A 21,003-nucleotide genomic window follows, 5' to 3' on the forward strand; every position below is an offset into this window, starting at 1 on the left:
GCCCCAACCCCCTGATCGGCCCTGCTCTGTGTGCAACAGGGAGTGGCGCCACAACCTCCCCATCGGCCCTGCCTTGAGTGTGACGGGGCGGTGCCCCAACCCCCCAATTGGCCCTACCCTGAGCATCACTGGGGGTGGCATCGCAACCCCCTGATCCGCTCTGCTCTGTGCATGACGGGGCGACTCCCCAGCTCCCTAGTCGGCCCTGCTCTGAGCCCGACCAGTGGCTGCACCTAGAGATTGGGCCTGCCCTCTGCCACCCAGTGCCTAAGCCAGCAGGTCGTTATCCCCTGAGGGGTACCAGACTGTGAGAGGGCACAAGTGGGGCTGAGGGACACCCCCCCCCCCGCGCCAGTGCACAAATTTTTGTGCACCGGGCCTCTAGTATTCAAATAATATTGCTGAGTTATAAGGATTAGATGAGGTTATGTGTATAAGGTACCTAACATAGTATATGGTATATAAAAGTGCTTAAAAGCTACTAACAGTACTATGATCATCCTCATTTACAGTGATTCATTTCGTATCATATACTGTGAAGCACCTGCTGTGTTCCAGGCACTATACTAGGTGGTGGGAATACAGTGGTAAAGAAGAAGGACACTGCCCCTACCTTCATTAAGCTTATAGTCTAGCACAGCCGTGGGCAAACTACGGCCCGCAGGCCAGATCCGGCCCATTTGAAATGAATAAAACTAAAAAAAAAAAAAAGACCGTACCCTTTTATGTAATGATGTTTACTTTGAATTTATATTAGTTCACACAAACACTCCATCCATGCTTTTGTTCCGGCCCTCCGGTCCAGTTTAAGAACCCATTGTGGCCCTCGAGTCAAAAAGTTTGCCCACCCCTGGTCTAGCAGGAGATAAAAAGGAGTTTGTAGTTAATTACAGTACATTGTGAGAAGTGTTATCACAGGGAAAGAACAGTGCCTGGGATCTTGAGGAGGAACACATACCCAAACTTGGAGGCCAAAAGAGTGAGTAACTGACTCCAAGGCCACACAGGTGATAAGTGGAGAAGCCAACACTAGAACCCAGTTCTTCAGAACTCCCAAGTCTGGTATACCGTTCACTTTATCATGGCGACTCTGTTATTTTCAGTAAATTGCAACTGGGCAAGGTACCACCTTCCATTTATAGCACCATCCTCTATTTCAGGAATATTGTGTGACATATGATATACTGAAGAATGTGAGCCCCATGGAGGCTGAGTTTCTTAAAGATGCTGGCAATAAGTGTAAAGTTAAATTCAGGTAATATTTCTATGCTGATTTATTTCAAGAAGTACTTAGTTAATATGAAGCGATCTTAGATATTTGTTTTCTTAAGTCCTCATAACTTCTCAGTATATAACTGCAAAGTAAATGTGTTTTTATTTACATTTATTATGTAAAGAAACTGAGGCATGACTCTTAGGCCAAAAGTTGCCTTGAGAGTAGTTCGTGTCCCGTGATGTGTCCAGCCTGTCACACATATGAGAATAGATGTGAGGATACACACCCCTAGGTGTGGCTCTTTCATCTTCTATAATCCATTTCATTACCAGTTTGTTCTATGCTCTGGTATAGCCTTTATCCTGCCTGCAAGAAACTATCTTAAGCACAAGGGGGAGCAGTAACTGAGCCCCAAACCTGATTCCAAATGACACATTTTTCATCTTTATTTCAGATTCAGTGGTGAAAAATTTCCACCTTTTATTGTGTTTAAAATTTTTCTACATACTGGAGGCTATGGTTACAAGTATTTCAGCGGAAAAAATATGTTAAAGCCGTCAAGTAAGGTGATGTTTCACACTGTACATTTCATATTATTTAGCTTCTTACACATCTTAACATCATAACATAGATATGTAGTATCTGGATTGCATTTAAGTATACAGACTGTTATTTCACCATTAAACATCCCAGCAGGCAGTATTTTCTTAACCATATGTTTCAAAGTGTCTGTTTATTAGCTAAAAAATATTTGGAGTAATTATATATATAAGGCTCTAAAAAATATCCACCATTATTCTTAATATTAAATTTTTGGGTTGTTAAGACAGGGGTAGGAAAAAGTAGGTTAATAATAATAACTGTAATAATAATAAAACATTTTAAATATAGTCAATAAATATACATATTTTAAATATAATCAATAAAATATATTTTTATTGATTTCAGGGAGGAAGGGAGAGGGAGTGAGAATCATTGTTCAGCTGCCTCCTGCATACCCCTCACTGAGGATCGAGCCCACAACCTGGGCATGTGCCCCTACCAGGAATCAAACTATGACCTCCAGGTTCACAGGTCGACCCTCAACCATTGAGGCACACCAGCATGGCATATTTTTTAAAAGAATACATTTTCTGTTTTGCATACTCACAACTGTAAACCTACTTTTGCCCAACCCTGTAACGGACTAAAGTGGCCTATTGGTCAGTGCTTTAAAATTATGCATAACCTTTGATTCAGTTTTGTCTGAATGGCATTTTATCATTGTTTCTTCAATTCTGGTAGCATCTTTAGAAAAAGCCATGCTGGACTATTGGAAATGAACTTTTAAAATATTTATCCTTTTTTATCTGAGTTCTTTTAAGTTTCATGAATATTCACCAAAATTGTCTGCAGTATAGGTATCACCTGAGGATCTTGTTAAAGATGCAGTTTCTGATTCAGTAGATCTGGGATGGGGTCTGACTCTAACCAGCTCCCATGGATCACACTTTTTTTTTTTTTAATCCTTACTTGAGGATATTTTTCCATTGATTTTTTTAGAGTGGAAGAGAGAGGGAAAGACAGAGAGAAACATCGATTAGTTGCTTCCTGCACAAGCCCCAACCAGGGCCTGGGCCAGGGAGGAGCCTGCAACCAAGGTATGTGCCCTTGACTGGAATTGAACCCAGGACCCTTTGGTCTGCAGACCAGTGTTCTATCCACTGACCCAAACCAGCTAGGGCCCATGGACCACACTTTTAATAGCAAGGATCTACAACACAGGTTTTATTCTGTTGACGCTTATATATGACTGTAATTGAGTAAAAAAAAAAAAAGTATGCATTGTCATATTTAGCCTTTTTTTGTTGTTACTAATCCTCACCCAAGGATATTTTTCCCCCCATTGATTTTAGAGAGAATGGAAGGGAGGAGGAGAGACAGAGAGAGAGAAACATCAATGTGAGAGAGACACATGGGATTGGTTGCCTCCCGCCAGGGATCGAACCTGCAACGAAGGTACTTGCCCTTAACCTGAATCCAACCCGACGCTCTAACCACTAAGAAAAACCAGCTAGGACTCATATTTAGCCTTTTATAAACCATAAATCAAAGGTTCTTTTCCTGTCGCCTTCTGGAAATATTTTACATGAAAAGTATGGGCCATCTGAAGTAATCAGTAATGGCATGAATTCAGGATAGAAGGCCACACAACCTAGCAGTTTCTGATCAGCTCCAACACGTGTAACATTTCTTCTCCAAAGAATATTAGAAAAGGAAAAGAGACTGCTTCTCTCTGTTCTCAGGCAATATCGGAAAAAACTTAACCCTGTTTCAGAAATGTATCAAATGGATTATGTGTTTTCATATGGAATATAGTGTTTCAGAAACATTAATATTTTTCATGTATATAGGAGGACTTCAAATACAAAAGTAGATGTTTACTTTATGTTCATACCACATTAATCTACAGAATAAGCTTAGAGTTGGCCCTAGAAAATAGCATCAGTTGCTGCTTTCCTGAGGTTACATAATGGGGCCTTTCCAGGAACTGCAATTCTCCTGGGTCAGCTCCTAGAGGCCCGTACTGTCCCCAGGCTGGAGCAAATGAGAACCTTGGACGCCGTGACTGGAAAGCACTGTGTGTCTGTTAAAACTTGTAAAATGCTGTATAATAACTTCAGTTTTTATTTAAATTACAAAGTAACTGTTTTTAAAAAGGAAATAGCACAGAGAGGGTTTTTTTTTAAAAAAAAAAAAAAAGGAAATTATGCCTTTATGGCTTTCTTCTCTGTGCTGCAACTTTCACTCGCCTGGGGTGATTAATGTTAACAGTTTGCTTTGTATCCTTCATGTTTTTCTTTCTTTTTTTCTTTTAATCTTTATTGTTGAAAGTATTACATAGGTACTCCTTTTTCCCCCTTTAACCTCTTCTAGCCTGCTCCCATCACCCCTTCATGTTTTTCCCATGAAAATACACACACAGATATATTTTTAATTTTTTTTTGTTCTTATTGTAAAAATGCAATCATATCATTCAGCTTGAGTTCTTCACTAAACAGTATACAGGTTTTAAATGATGAGGACATACCCAGTTTGGAGAGCAGTTTAGGGTTCCTGTTTCCCTTCAGTTCAGCTTCAAAACAAACTGGTAACTCTTGGATTAATGGTTGATAGAAGTAGAATTTTTCTCACTATAAGTTTACTCAGCTCCTTTGCTCTTTGAATGTAGAAGTTATGTCTTCAGCAGACTAATCCAACTTCCTAAGTTTTAGTCCACTCAGATGTTTAATCTAAGTTCACTTACGAAGGAGGGGTGCTTCACAGGTTGTTGTTCTAGCTTTTCTCTTGTTTTTATTGCCATTTCTAGTTTCATTTCCTTATTTTCCAAAGGCATCTTTCATGTGTTCACCAAAAAAAAAAAAAAAAAAAAAAAGGCAAAAACAAGTGAAAGGATATAGAGTAGCCTAACAAACTTTGGAGAAGAAGAACAAAGTTAGAAAATTTACACTACCTAATTTCAAGACTTAAAAAGCCACAGTAATCCCCGCAGTATAGTGATAACATATAGACATGTAGATCAATGAGAGCGAATAGAGTATTCAGAAATAGACCTACACATAGATGATGAATTGATTTTCATCAAAGGTGCCAAGACAGTTCAAATGATGTGAGAACAATTGTATAGTCGTGTGTAGAAAAAAAGAGATCTTATTTCAGTTACCTACTTCGATGATCTATTTTCAGAGCAATACTTATTTACAGAGGGTTGTCACTGTGGTTAGTCCACCAACTATATTTAGAATATTCTAAAGCCTCGAGACTTACTCAAAGTGTGGCCTGCTGACCTACAACACGGTTCAATTCCCCATTAGGGCACATGCCCGGGTTGCAGGCTCTATCCTCAGTGAGGGTGTGTGCAGGAAGCAGCCAACAGTTTTCTCTCTTGTCGATGTTTCTCTTTATCCCTCTCCCTTTCTCTCTCTAAAATCAATAAAAAATATTTTTTTAAAATGCATAATCCCTAGCCATGGCCAGTGTGCTCAGTGGTTAAAGCGTCAGCCCACACACCAAAGGGTTGTGATTTTGATTCCCAGTCAAGGGCATGTACCGGGGTTGCAGGTTCAATCCCACGCCCTGGTCAGGGCACATGTGAGAAGCAATCAATCAATGTTTCTCCCTCCTTCCCTCTCTCCCTCTCTCCCTCTCTCCCTCTCTCCCTCTCTCCCCGTCTCACCCCTTTCTACCTCTCCTCCACTCTGTAAAAATCAATGGAAAAAATATCCTCAGGTGAGAATTGACCAAAAAACACATACTCTCAGGCCCTACCCAAGACCCACTGAATCAGCATCTGCCTTTAACAAGATGCCCAAGTGACCCTGGGCACAATATATTTTCATGAGCACTGTCCTAAATGTGCCCTCCACCATGGTCTGGAACCCCTCTGGGTAACTGACAGCTCTTAAACATTAACATTCAGTAACTATTTTAAATTGAAGATCCCATTCTTTTTGAGGATTGTTTATTTATGTAAAAAGAAAAACATTAATATTAATAATAGCTACCCCTATTGAACAGTATCAAGTATGATGTGTAACACTTTATGTGCATTATTATTTAATTCTCACAAACTCTAGAATGTAGATTCTGTTATCTTCATTTTAAAGAGACTAAGTAACTTAAGGTTTCATAACTAGAAAGTGAAGGAACTGACATCAAAACCCAGTGAGCCTGCCCGGCCAGTGTGCTCAGTGGTTGAGCATTGACTTATGAACCAGAAGGTCACGGTTCAATTCCCGGTCAGGGCACATGCCTAGGTTGCAGGCTTGATCCCCAGTGTGGGGTGTGCAAGAGGCAGCCGGTCAATGATTCCCTCTCATCATTGATGTTTCTAGCTCTCTCTCCCTCTCCCTTCCTCTCTAAAATAAAAAATATATATATTAAAAAAAAACAAAACAGTGAGCCTGACTTCATAGTTCATGCGCTTAACCACTCCTTAGTCAGCAACCCCACTAAATACGTTCTCTTATATGACCCACTGATAACATGTTATTCCCTTTTTTCCTATGAGGAAGCTGAAACTTAGGCTTGTCTGGGGCAGAACTGAGACTTGAACACTTCTCTGCGTACTGTGCACATTTTGAGGCCGTTATGGTGGTTTTATTAATTCAGAGCCTGTATCTAATTGAACTGTTTCAAACCAATAAACTGTCCCCATGCAGAGATACTAGTTATTACCACCTTCATGAATAAGAATTTCCTGCCAGGCAGGGAAGAGACTTGAGATGTTACAGTAACTTGATAGCCCAAGTATGGATCTAGGCCAGCGAGTAGCCACAGGGAGGGGGGGACTTCTAGGCCACATTGATGCGGGGTATCAGGGGAGGTGTCAAATTTAGAGATGCCCCCCTCTGACCCTTTGAGTCACCCACTAAGAATGGAACCTGCCTCTTGAATCTTAGTCTGATTGGCGGCTATCCTGGAATCCTTGCCTAGTTTTTTGTTTTATTTTGTGTTGTTTTTTTATTAATCCTCACCAGAGGATGTTTTCCCGTTGATTTTTAGAGAGAGTGGAAAGAAGGGGGCGAGACAGAGAGAGAGAAACATTGATGTGTCTCTCAATTGGTTGCCTCCCGCACACATCCCAACCAGGGCTGTGGAATGAGCCTGGAACCAGGTACATGCTCTTGACCGGAATGGAATCCAGGACCCTTCAGTCCAAGGCCAATACTCTATCCACTGAGCAAAACCGGCCAGGGCTATGAGTTATTTTAATATATATATATATATATATATATATATATATATTACATTATATATATAATATGTATATAATTACATTATATATATATACACACACGTATGTATGTATATATATATATACATATATATATATATATATTGATTTCAGACAGAGAGAGATAGAAACATCAATGATGAGAGAGAATCATTGATCGGCTGCCTCCTGCGCACCCCCCATTGGGGATCAAGCTAGAGCATTGCCTAGTTTTTACCCTTCCCTTTTGGGGCTGGGCTCTGCTTTCCCATCTCTTTCAATGAAGGATTTTCCTGAATCTGGCCATACACGACAGAGGTATGAGAAAGAACATCTTGGCCACTGGAGGGCAAACTTTTTCAAATCCCTGTCACAAGTGGGCAGCAGGCCTGCCATGTGCTGCCAGGCATAGAGAGTTTTGACCGAGAGACGGGGATGGGCCGCACACAGCTGAGGCCCTGTACAAATAAAGACACCAGGGCGTGGAGAGATTGGTGGTGGTGGCAGAGTGGAGTAGAGTAGGGAGGAAATAACAAATGCCTTTTTAAGTAACTTGTTCTAAAGTAAAATATAATTATATCTAAAGAAATGCTCAAAGCAGAAGTTAAGTGGTTTTTCAGACCTGTTCAGTGTATATCTATTTGCTTTTACCTTTAGAGTCACTGTGGGAATGGTTAATTAGGACCCTCATAAAATTAATTGCAAGAAAGCATAGTGGATGCCCTAACTGGTTTGGCTCAGTGGATAGAGCGTTGGCCTGTGGACTCAAGGGTCCCTGGTTTGATTCCAGTCAAGGGCATATACCTTGGTTGCGGGCACATCCCCAGTGGGGAGTGTGCAGGAGGCAGCTGATCGATGTTTCTCTCTCATTGATGTTTCTAACTCTCTATCCCTATCCCTTCCTCTCTGTAAAAAAATCAATAAAAATATATTTTAAATAAAGCATAATGGAGTTACGTGCCAATACTGCCTTTTGTTTAGATGCATAGTGTAGAAAGAAACTAATGAAATAGAAAACCAAAATGATCTGCCCAAAGGAAATCTCCATCACATTTTTAGTAAACTATTTCTGTCCCTTTAATTTACTGCCTGAGGAATAAAACTACAACCATTTGAATACAGGGTGGGGCAAAACTAGGTTTATATTTGTTCATATGGGAAATAATACAATAATAAATAATAATACAAAAATAAACTGTGTTTTGCATACTCACAACTATACACCTACTTTTGCCTCACTGTGTATTTTCTTTTTTAAAAAAATATTTTTTTATTGATTTCCCAGGGGAAGGGAGAAGGGGAGAGAGAGAGAAACATCAATGATGAGAGAGAATCATTAATTGGCTGCCTCCTGCACGCCCCCCACTGGGGATCAAGCCCACACCCCAGGCATGTGCCCTTGACCAGAATCGAACCTGGGACCCTTCGGTCTGCAGGCCGACGCTCTATCCACTGAGCCAAACCAACTAGGGCTATTTTCTTTTTAAAAATAGATTATGTTTTTATTGATTTCAGAGAGGAAGGAAGAAGGAAAGAGAGACAGAAACATCAAGGATGAGACAGAGTCATTGATTGGCTGCCTCCTGCATGCCCCACACTGACGATCAAGACCGCAACCCAGGCATATACCCTGACCGGGAATTGAACTGTGACCTCCTGGTTCACAGGTCGATGCTCAACCACTGAGCCACACCAGCCGGGCCACCATGTATTTTCTTTTATTTTTCATATGTATCTGTGTCCTAAGCTTAGAAACTTAAAAAATTAAACAGGAGCCAGCACCGGTTTGGCTCAGTGGATAGAGCATCGGCCTGCGGACTCAGGGGTACCGGGTTCGATTCCGGTCAAGGGCATGTACCTTGGTTGCGGGCACATCCCCAGTAAGACATGTGCAGGAGGCAGCTGATCGATGTTTCTCTCTCATCGATGTTTCTAACTCTCTATCCCTCTCCCTTCCTCTCTGTAAAAAATCAATAAAATATAAAAAAAATTAAACAGGAATATTCTAGATAACAAAAGTGAGAATTGAAATAGAAAATACATCAAGGCTCGCTGTTGTATTGTGTGGTAAGTAAAAAGAACAGATTCTGAGTCAACCCTATCTCAGTGACTCCTCTGTGGCCTTACATCAGCATTATATAACACAGGGTTCCCATACTTTCACTAGCGTCACATTCTGAGATACAAAGGAAAAGTGAGACTGATCTGAAATCCAAAGATATTTAAATCTTCATCTTCGCTAGTCTCCCTTCACATAAGCATATCCTTTGTGGCCAGAAGCACAGATGCATAGTACAAATATGTGTTAGAAGAAGCAGCGCATACTATGGGGAGTGGGAAAGAGGGTGGGGCGTACTTAAAGCTCTACTCACAGTCTATGTATAGCTCTTGGAACAAGGAGAAATGTGCATGGAAGAGTTTGGTACCCATAGGGCCAGACAGGATTTGAGCGTCAGTATTTTCTATGATTTTTCTGTCTTTGCCCTTTCGGGTACTTTCCTTGAGCAGCAAAAGTAAAAAACCCTTTGTTTGCCAATCTTTGGCTACTGAGAATGAAGTCTGAAGGAGAAAGAGGTCTGAGCAATCGAAAACGTACATGTTGCCATTTGGGGACTATATATTAACTAACACATAAAGATAGTTGGTCTATGCCCTATCCGGTTTGGCTCAGAGGATGGAGTGTCAGCCTGCGGACTGAAGGGTCCCAGGTTAGATTCCGATCAAGGGCATGTACCTTGGTTGCCAGCACATCCCCAGTGGGGGGTGTACGGGAGGCGGGTGATTGATGTTTCTCTCTCATCGATGTTTCTGACTCTCTATCCCTCTCCCTTCCTTTCTGTAAAAAATAAATAAAATATATTTTTGAAAAAAGAAAAGATAGTTGGCTGAGTGATACCTTTTCTTGCAGTTCCTAGGCCAACCTATTTAATAATCAAATAAATTTTTTCTGCATGGACAGCATGAATGGTGTTATAGGTTTGTTTTGTTTTGTTTTAAGGAAAAGGAATGTTTTTTAAGGGGTAAAAGACATCTTTTAACAACTGGTCCTTGCCCTGGCCGGGTGGCTCAGTTGGTTGGAGCATCATCCTATAAACCAAAATGGTTGCAGGTTTGATTCCCAATCAGGGCACATACCTAGGTTGTGGGTTCGATCCCAAGTTGGTGCACATAATAGATGTGTCTCATCAATGTTTCTCTCTCTCCGTTCTTCTCTCTCTAAAATCATATCCTCAGATGAGAATTTTTTTTAAAAAAATTAAAAACTGGTTCTCTGAGGACTGTAGACTCAGCTCCTCTAGCTGCATTTTATTTTTTTTATTATTTTTTTAAAATATATTTTATTGATTTTTTACAGAGAGGAAGGGAGAGGGATAGAGAGTTAGAAACATCGATGAGAGAGAAACATCGACCAGCTGCCTCCTGCACACTCCCCACTGGGGATGTGCCCACAACCAAGGTACATGCCCTTGACCGGAATCGAACCTGGAACCCTTGAGTCCGCAGGCTGACGCTCTATCCACTGAGCCAAACCGGTTAGGGCTCTAGCTGCATTTTAAAACTACGTAGATATGGTTATAGGAACAAATTTTAGGTAGTTTTTAAAATCCCTATATAAAATTTTCTTCAAAAATACTATCCTTTTATTGAATACAAGCTGTTGGAAGAAAAGAACAATATTTTATGTATTTGTCAGAAAAATACATAAAGTATGTGCTGATTATTATTGCTATTATACTATTTTAAAAGTCTGTGCTCTGTTCTTTTTATAGGCGTCATATGATGCTTACAAAATTATGGGGAGGAAGAAGTTTCTTGAACTAATTTTAGAAGATGAATATCTTTTCCAGAAGTTCAAAATAACTGATGAAATAGATATTATCACCGTGCAAGATTACGTGACAGTAAGGAATTTAGATTTAGATATTGAAACCAAACAACAACAACAAAAAGCGTTCTTACCCTATCTTCCAAGAATCATACTTTTTTTTTTCATGGTAAAATACACACAATGTAGCCTTGCCTGATGTAGCTCAGTAGGTTGGGCATCATCCCATGCTGGCTCAACTCCTGGTCAGGACACATGCCGGGGTTGCGGGCTCAATCCCTGGTAGGGGGTTTGCAGGAGGCAGCTAATTGATGTTACACTCTCCCATCGATGTTTCTCTCTCTCCTGCTCCCTTCCTTCTCTCTAAAATAAATCAATAAAAATATTATTTAAAAACACACACAATACAAAATGTTCCATTTTTATTTTTTTTAATATATTTTATTGATTTTTTACAGAGAGGAATAGAGAGTTAGAAACATCGATAAGAGAGAAACATCGATCAGCTGCCTCCTGCACATCTCCTGCTGGGGATGTGCCCGCAACCCAGGTACATGCCCTTGACCGGAATCGAACCTGGGACCCTTCAGTCCACAGGCTGACGCTCTATCCACTGAGCCAAACTGGTTTCGGCTAAAATGTTCCATTTTTAAAGTAAACAATTCAGTGGCATTAAGTACGTTCACAGTGTTGTGCAAACTTCACCACCATCTAGTACCAGAACCTTTTGGCACCCCAAAAGGAAACCTCACATCCATTAAGCAGTCACTCCTGATTCCTCTATCACTACAGCCCTAATCAACCACTGATTTACCTTCTGTCTCTCTGAATTTGCCTATTCTGGATATTTCATACTAATACAGTCATATAATGTATGGCTTTTTGTGTCTGAGGAGTGATACCTAAGGAATGTGGGGTTTCTCTTTGGTGTGGTGGAAATGTTTTGGAATTAGATAGTGGTGATATATGGTGTGAATTTACTAAAAACCACTGACGCGTACACTATAAAATGGTTAAAATGGTGAATTTTATATAAATGTTATCTCAATTAAAAATCAAAAATAAATACATGGTGCGAAGAGAGTGCATGGGGATTTGACCTAATAAGGAAGGATTCTTTTATTGTTGGGATGCTTTCTACTACAAGTAACAGAATATTTCCAGCCACAAGAGACTTAGACGGAAAGGACATTTGTCTCATGCAAGAAGTTCCCAGATAGGAGGGTCCTGGACTAGCTAATGTGGCAGCTCAAGAACATTAGAGTTCCGAGTCAGCTTCTCTACAGTTCTCTTGGCTTAACTATCACATTCTCAACTACAATCAGAAGTGGGGAGAAGGAGACTTCATGAGTCTTTTTATCTCAGAAAGAAAACTCTTTCCCAGAAGACCCCAACAGACCCCCTCAGGCCCCATTGGTCAGAACCAGATCGCATGTTCCCCCCTAAACCAATCACTGATTGGTTTATGTGCTGGGGCTCTCCTTCCCAGAGTATATTGCTGGACCATACCCGAAAAAAAAAAAAAATCAGGGCTCCAGGAGCAAGGGAGAAGTGGGAAGTGGTTGACGGGTAGGCAATCAACAATGTGTCACAGCTTCAGTCTGGGGCTGAGCAGGTGGCATACCCAAGGCAAAGGCTCTGTGGCAGGAGGAGCTGCGGGGCCTGGAAGCAGGTCTGTGGGACTGGGGGAGAGAGAGCAGAGTGTGGTGGTATGTAGTCAGGCTGGAGGGCCGCTAAGATCATCATACAGGGCTTTCAACCATAGTAAGGTGTTTGTTTTTTTCTCTCATTTTTTTCTTTTCTTTTTTTTTTTTTTTTTAATTTGGAGGAGGTATTTCTTGATTCTGTGTACAATGAGAAGCTGGTACAGTGTTTCAAGAAATGAGGTGATGAATCCAATGAGCGAGGAGATCCATGTGGCTGCAATGTAGAGTATAGAATAGAGTACAGTAACAGCCTTCTAGTTTGGAGGTTTCTGCAGTATTTTAGGAGAGATGGTGGTATATTGGTTTAGGGCAGTGAGGCTGGAGATGCAAGAGATAATCTATATAATAAAAGCCTAAGCGACTGTTACAGCTGAAAGACCAGAACAACTGGACACTATAATGTGCACTGACTACCAGGGGGCAGATGCTTAATGCTGGAGCTGCCCCCTGGTGGTCAGTGTGCTCCCACAGGGGGAGCGCCGCTCAGCCAGAAACCAGGCTCACGGCTGGCAAGCGCTGCGGCGGTGGCAGGAGCCTCTCTCACCTTGCTGCAGCACTAAGGAGCAGCAAGCTGAGCGGTAAGGAGCAGCGAGCAGGCACATGGACATCCCCCAAGGGGTCCCAGACTGCAAGAGGGAACAAGCCAAGCTGAAGGGATCCCCCCCCCTCCCCAGTGCACAAATTTCGTGCACCAGGCCTCTAGTTAGGGAATAAAAGCAGTGGGCCTTGCCCTAGCTGGTTTGGCTCAGTGGATAGAGAGTGAGCCTGAGGACTGAAGGGTTCTGGGTTCAATTCTGTGAGGGCGTGCAGGAGGCAGCCAATCAAAGATTCTCTGTCATCATTGATGTTTCTATTGCTCCCTCTCCCTTCCTCTCTGAAATCAATAAAAAAATCTATTTTTTTTAAAAAAAAGCAGTTAGCCTTGGTGACAGGATGGTAAATTAAAGAAAGGTGTCCTAGCCTTCCTTAATATGGCTCCTAGTCTTCTGGTTTGTGTAGCTAATAGGACAGCAGTGCTGAATCAGGGAACTTACACTAGATACCTAAATAATAATAATAGCAAATGCCGATGTACAGTCATGCACCACTTAACGATAGGGATACATTCTGAGAAATGCATCATTAGGGATTTTAGCATTGTGTGAACATCATAGATTGCACTTATGCAAGTCTAGATGGTATAGCTTGCTACTATAATTGTATGTGCTGTACGTTTTTTGTACAGTAGGTTTGTTTACAGCAGCGCCACCACAAACATGTGAGTAGTACATTATGATGTCCCTAGGTGAAGGGAATTTTTCAGCTTCATTATAATCTTATGGGACCACCATCATCTATGTGGTCTGTCATTGACCAAAACATCATTATGCAGCACATAACTGTAATACCAACTCCTTTTATTCTCATAACAACCCTAAGAGATAGGTATTATTATTACCCTGTTTCACACATTCTAAAGACTAAGGGATCTCAAAATTCTAGCTCATAATAATAACACATGGCCTTAACTATTTACTCAGTTGCTTCAATGTGAAACTTGAAATTAATATAGTGCCTTAGAGACTCCCAGTTCTGTTTTCTTACTTTCACAGCCTTAACCTAGAAGATTAGGCATTGGACCAGGAAATAACTAGAGCTTGGGGGTGCCAACTATCTTTGCTAAGGACATGGGTCTCATACTTTCAGACTGTGGCTATGCCAAGGACTGGTGTCATAGAAAAAAGTCCCCAGATTGACATATTGGAAGAGAGAGAGATGGTGATTCCTGATATTTATTGAGCCCTTTATGGACACAGCACAGACTTCAGCTATTTATATGCCTATTATATCCTTTAATCTTCACGTTCATAAATTATGTGACCCTTTAACAGATGAGAAAAAATTAAGTTTAATGAGATTTTTTAAAAACTGGCCCAAGGTCACATAGCTAATAAGTGCAGAGCAGATTATTGACAGTGCTGAGATGTTTACCCATTTTACTACTCCACTCTCGGGAAATAAAATATACAGGCAGTCCTCACTGTACCAGTATAGTGTTTTATTTCATTGTAAAGTGTTTTATTTCTTTGTAAAAAAAATTATTAAACTATTGAAAACCACTGACTTATACACCTTAAATAGGTGAATTGGCTCTAGCTGGTTTGGCTCAGTGGATAGTGCGTCAGCCTGTGGACTGGTCAAGGGCACATGCCTGGGTTGCAGGCTTGATCCCAGTAGGGGGCATGTAGAAGGCAGCTGATCAATGATTCTCTCTCATCTTTGATGTTTTTATCTCTCTCTCTCCCTCTCCCTTCCTCTCTGAAATCAGTAAAAATATATATATTTAAAAATAAACAAATAAATGAATTGTATGGGATGTGAATCTCAATAAAGCTACTAAAAAACAGTTTATCTAGAGTAGTTTAAAGGGCTTGCCTTCTTGTTCTTATGCAACTTACAATGCATCTTCTCTATGCCTTGGTAAATTGTCATACTTCTTTTAAGTTTGGATTACCCACCAACATTTTATCCTTTGGACATTCATTTTTTTTAATTGGTGAGAGAGAGAGAGAGAGAGAGAGAGAGAGAGAGAGAGAGAGAGAGAGAGAGAATGAGAATGAATATCGATTTGTCGGTCCACTTATGTATGCATTCTTTGGTTGCTTCTTGTGTGTGCCCTAACCTGGGATTGAGTTCACAACCTTAGTGTTTGCAACTGAGCTACCTGGCTAGGGCTTATCCTTTGGACTTTAAATGTTGTGTATATCTCAGGGTTCCTTTACTGTGAAGTGTCTTTTTTTGTCAGGGTCACTTCCTCTGGGACAGCTTCATCCCTTTTGTTACAGCCTCTTTCCTCACTTATGTTGATAAGTTCACTTTCGCCAGGTTCCTCTAGCTGCCTGTGTGCAGTCTCTTGAATGATGGCTGCATCAACATCCCCACGGTCACCTATTTCTTCTAAAAGTCCATTTACATGGGATTTGAGTTTCACTTACAGCATTATCACTTTTTGTTACTTTTTTGGCCTATTCCCTCTTTTGATTTTTTTGTTGTTACTAGGGGACAAAGAGGCAACACAACTATTTACTTTGCTGTCTGTGTGTGAATTAAATAACAGACCCACAGTGACCAATCATTGACACACTTTGAAAGAAGTGACATGATTTGTCATAATCACCATACACATCTGTTATTTATGCAGTGATCTATGGACTGAAGGGCTAGCAGCAGAGTTTGTACTTTATGCAATTATTCAATTATACTGTGGTAACTGAAATTTGAATCGTGTTGGAGGACTGGGCTTATTCAACTAAATAGTGCTAATTAAAACTCATGCATGCCTAAATAATACAAAGGGAGAGTGGCCTGTATGTGTGAGAGTGTTTGTGAGTGTTTGTGTGTGTATATACCTTAACTGTCTTGCTGTTAGTCCATTTCCTAGCATCATAGATCCTCCTTCCCTATTCCTGTCTCTTAAATGAGCATTTATAAGGTTGAACTGATTATATATATTTGTACTTTTAAAATTCCTAATTTTATATTTTAAAAAGAAAAGTGGGATTTCTATAAATACTTAAAATGAAATAGTGAAATTTGCCACTTAGCACCAAATACGAACTCATTATTTCTAAAAAGCTTTATGCAAATGTCATCTCAACCCAAGCATGTCATGAAGGAGCACTACCAGGTATACAGATCACATAGCTATTATCAAATGTTAGGCTCATCCTGAGTTTAATTTAGATGTATTATATTTTTTAAATTAAATCTTTATTGTTGAAAATATTGCATAGGTCCCCTTCCTCCCCACCTTGACTCCTTCTAGCCCATCCCCACCCCCCACCCCAGGCCTTCACCACCCTTTTGTCTGTGTCCATGGCTTATGCATATATGCATACAAGTGCTTTGGTTGATTTTTTTCCAGCCCATACTTCCCCCTACCCCCACCTACCCTCTGAAATTCAATAATCTGTTCCATGTTTCTATGTCTCTGGATCTATTTTGTTCATCATTTTATTTTGTTCATTAGATTCCACATATGAGTGAGATCATGTGATACTTGTCTTTCTCTGACTGGCTTATTTCGCTTAGCATAATACTCTCCAGGTCCCTCCATGCTGTCTTAAAGGGTAAGAGGTCCCTCTGTTTTACTGCTGCATAGTATAACATGGTGTAAATGTACCACAGCTTTTTTATCCACTCATCTGATGGGCACTTGGGCTGTTTCCAGATCTTAGCTATTGTAAATTGTGCTGCTATGAACATAGGGGTGCATATTCTTTCTGATTGGTGTTTCGGGTTTCTTAGGAAATATTCCTAGAAGTGGGATCACTGGGTCAAATGGCAGTTCCATATTTAATTTTTTAAAATTCTATTTTTCATTAATCCTCACCCAAAGATATTTTTCCATTGATTTTTAGAGAGAGTGGAAGGGAGGAGGAGCGACAGAGAAAGAGAAACATTGATGTGAGACACATTGATTGGTTGCTTCCTGCCAGGGCCCCGACCAGAGCCTACAACCAAGGTGCGTGCCCTTGACCAGAATCAAACCCAAGACCCTTCAGTCACAGGCCAACGATCTATCTACTGTGCCAAACCAGTTAGAATCATTTTTAGTTTTTTGAGGAAACTCCATACTGTTTTCCATAATGGCTGCACCAGTCTGCATTCCCACTAGCATGAACTAGGGTTTGCTTTTCTCCACATCCTCACCAGCACTAGTCATTTGTTGATTTGCTGATGGTAGTCATTTTGACAGGTCTGAGGTGGTACCTCATTGTCATTTTAATTTGCATCACTCTGTTGATCAGTGACTTTGAGCACTTTTTGTCTCTTGGCCATCTGTATGTTCACTTTGGAGAAGTGTCTATTTTTTGCCCATTTTATTTTTTTTAATTAAATCTTTATTGTTCAGATTACAGTTGTTCCTCTTTTTCCCCCCATAGCTCCCCTCCACCCGGTTCCCACCCCACCCTCTGCCCTTACCCCCCCCACTACCCTCATCCATAGGTGTATGATTTTTGTCCAGTCTCTTCCCACACCCCTCACACCCCTTCTCCCCTGAGAATTATCAGTCCACTCCCTTTCTATGCCCCTGATTCTATTATATTCACCAGTTTATTCTGTTCATCAAATTATTTATTCACTTGATTTTTAGATTCACTTGTTGATAGATGTGTATTTGTTGTTCATAATTTGTATCTTTACCTTTTTGTTCTTCTTCCTCTTCTTAAAGGATACCTTTCAGCATTTCATATAATACTGGTTTGGTGGTGATGAACTCCTTTACCTTTTCCTTATCTGTGAAGCCCTTTATCTGACCTTCAATTCTGAATGATAGCTTTGCTGGATAAAGTAATCTTGGTTGTAGGTTCTTGGTATTTATCACTTTGAATATTTCTTGCCACTCCCTTCTGGCCTGCATGGTTTCTGTTGAGAAATCAGCTGACAGTCGTATGGGTACTCCCTTGTAGGTAACTAACTTTTTCTCTCTTGCTGCTTTTAAGATTCTCTCTTTGTCTTTTGCTCTTGGCATTTTAATTATGATGTGTCTTGGTGTGGTCCTCTTTGGATTCCTTTTGTTTGGGGTTCTCTGCGCTTCCTGGACTTGTAAGTCTATTTCTTTGACCAGGTAGGGGAAGTTTTCTGTCATTATTTCTTCAAATAGGTTTTCAATATCTTGCTGTTTCTCTTCTTCTGGCACCCTCATAATTCAGATGTTGGTATGCTTGAAGTTGTCCCAGAGGCTCCTTACACTGTCTTGATATTTTTGGATTCTTTTTCTTTTTGTTTTTCTGGTTGGGTGTATTTTGCTTCTTCGTATTTCAAATCTTTGACTTGATTCTTGGGATCCTCTAGTCTGCTATTGGGTCTCTGTATAATATTTTTTATTTCAGTCAGTGTATGCTTAATTTCTAGTTGGTCCTTTTTCATATCCTCAAGGGTCTCACTAAATTTATCGGCGGTTTCTAGAAAATTCTTGAAAAACCTTATAACCTTGGTTTTGAACTCTATATCCAGTAGTTTGCTTTCCTCAATTTCTGTCATTTGTGACCTGTTCCTTTGTCTCCGCATTTTGGCTGCTTCCCTGTGTTGGTAGAGTGGCTTTCTGTGCTAGGTGTCCTATAGGGCCCAGTGGCTCAGCCTCCCCAATTACCTGAGGTGGACACTCTTGGTACACCCCTTTGTGCACAGTCTTGTTGTAGTTAAGCCTTGATTGTAGTTGGTATCACTGGGAGGAATTGACCTCCAGGCCAGTTGGCTATGAGAATCAGCTGTGGTTATGGTGGGAGAACTTCTGTGCTGGAGACACCCTTATGGGGCAAGACTTGCTTCAGTGGGGCTTTGGTGCACCCCGAGTCTGCCCCCTGAGTGTGTCCCTTATGGATCTGAGGAGTTGTAATCTGGATGGTCCATTCTGACCACTGGGTATACTGGCTCTTGGATCTCTAAGGAGGTACTAATTTAGCCTCTGCCTGAGGCTACCCAGCAGGAGCTATGGAGAGATCTGCAGATTCCTCTTCTTTGTTTGGAGTTTGGAGTTTGGAGGTGCCCAGATGAGGCCCACCTGTGAAGCAATGCAAGCTGCTGTGGGGCCTTGGGCCTTCTTTTGAATGTTCTGGGTCTCTCTGACCCAGCTGTAGTTAGTTAGGTAATTTTAGATTGCAAAGGGCCAGGGCATTCATATGCAAAGGCCTCTGCTCACAGCTTGGATGGGGTGGGCTCTCAGGGAGTCAACAGGGTGGAGCAAACAGCTATGGCTGATCCTCAGTCCTACCCTAAGAGTCCCCAGGTCTCACTGTTCCGAGGTAATCGCTGCAAGCACCTCTCCACCCTCGAGTTCTGCCCGATGCCAGACAGTCCAGTTTCTCCCCGTATGAATCTGGGTCCCCAGAGACTCGCCCGCAACTGGTGTTCAGAGCAGTTGGGAGCTTGTGTCTCCCTCCCGATTGAAAAAGACAGCCACATCCTGTTGCCAGCCATTTCCACGTGCGCCTCCGTATCTCTGCACTTTACTTCCACACCGCACCTCCTCTGAGTCTCAGTGTGCTTTTCTCTTTCCTTCTAGTTGTAGAGTTTCCACTCAGCCAGCCTTCCTGTGGTTCTGGATGATGTCTGTTTTGTCTTTTAGTTGTATTTTTGAAGTGGTTGTGCGAGGCAGCAATTTCCGGTGTTTACCTATGTCGCTATCTTGGTTTCCTGGATTTTAGTCTTTATCCTCTATTTTTTGCCCATTTTAAATTGGATTTTGTTAAGTTACATGAGTTCCTTATATATATGTTTTGGATATTAACTGTTTATCATATGTATCACTGCCAGATATGTTCTCCCATACAGTGGGTTCCCTTTTCATTTTGTTGATGGTTCCTTTTGCTGTGCAGAAGGTTTTTATTTTGATGTGGTCCCATTTGTTTATTTTCTCCTTAGTTTGCCCTAGATGTATCCGTAAACATACTGCTATGAGAGATATCTGCAATTTTGCTACCTATGGTTTCTTCTAGGATTTGGATGGTTTCACGACTTACATTTAAGTATTTTATCTGTTTGGAGTTTATTCTTGTGTATGGTGTAAGTTGGTGGTCTAGTTTCATTTATTTGCATGTATTTGTCCAGTTTTCCCAGAATCATTTATTTTATTTTTTCCCCCACTGATTTTTAGAGAGTGGAAGAGAGAGGGGAGATAGAGAGAAATATTGATGTGAGAGAAACACATGGTTTGGTTGCCTCCTGCATAAATCCCGATCAGTGCCTGGGCTGGAGAGGAGCCTGCAACCGAGGTACATGCCCTTGACCGGAATTGAACCCTGAACCCTTCAGTCCACAGGCCGGCGCTTTGTCCACTGAGCAAAAGAAGCTAGGGCCCAACACCATTTATTGAAGAGACTGTCTTACTCCATTTATGCTCTTGCCTCCATATTAATTGCGCATAATGGCTTGGGTCAATTTCTGGGGTCTCTGTTCTGTTCCATTGAACTATATACCTGTTCTTGTGCCAGTACCAGGCTGTTTTGATTACAGTGGCTTTGTAGTTTAACTTGATACCTGGTATTGTGATCCCTCTAACTTTGTTGTTTCTCAAGATTGCTGCAGCTATTCAGAGTCTTTTTTGGTTCCATGTAAAATTTTGGAGTATTTGTTCTAGATCTGTGAAATATGCTGTTGGTATTTTAATAGGGATTGCATTGAATATGTAGATTGCTTTGGGTAGTATGGACATTGTAATTATGTTAATTATACCAATCCATGACCACAGTATATTCTTCCACTTGTTTGTATCTTCCTCTATCTCTTTTTTCAATATCCTGTAGTTTTCCAAGTACAAATCTTTTAACTCCTTGGTTAAGTTTATTCCTAAGTATCTTAATTTTTTTTGTTGCAATGGTAAATAGGATTGTTTGCTTGGTTTCTTGCCGGGAGCCGGTCCATCCTTGCTGTTTCAAGGGACCTGGCATATATGGCATACTGTTCTTAATATGTTTGCTCACCTTCTTGGCACTATGTGTTTTAACCAAGGTCACCT

General features: G+C 41.0%; 1 protein-coding gene across 1 annotated transcript in view; it reads left to right on the forward strand.

Annotated features, from left to right (window-relative positions):
• LOC308512138 (uncharacterized protein CXorf58) overlaps window positions 1-21,003 on the forward strand; it is a 40,644-nt gene that overhangs the window by 8,168 nt on the left and 11,473 nt on the right. Inside the window, exons 4-6 of the mRNA XM_081081966.1 lie at window positions 1,161-1,255; window positions 1,671-1,782; window positions 10,742-10,873. Coding sequence (XP_080938092.1) covers window positions 1,161-1,255; window positions 1,671-1,782; window positions 10,742-10,873 — 339 coding nt within the window. The remainder of the gene's footprint in view (window positions 1-1,160; window positions 1,256-1,670; window positions 1,783-10,741; window positions 10,874-21,003) is intronic.

Source organism: Myotis nattereri, assembly GCF_964212035.1.
Source record: "Myotis nattereri genome assembly, chromosome: X".
Taxonomy (NCBI): Eukaryota; Metazoa; Chordata; class Mammalia; order Chiroptera; family Vespertilionidae; genus Myotis; species Myotis nattereri.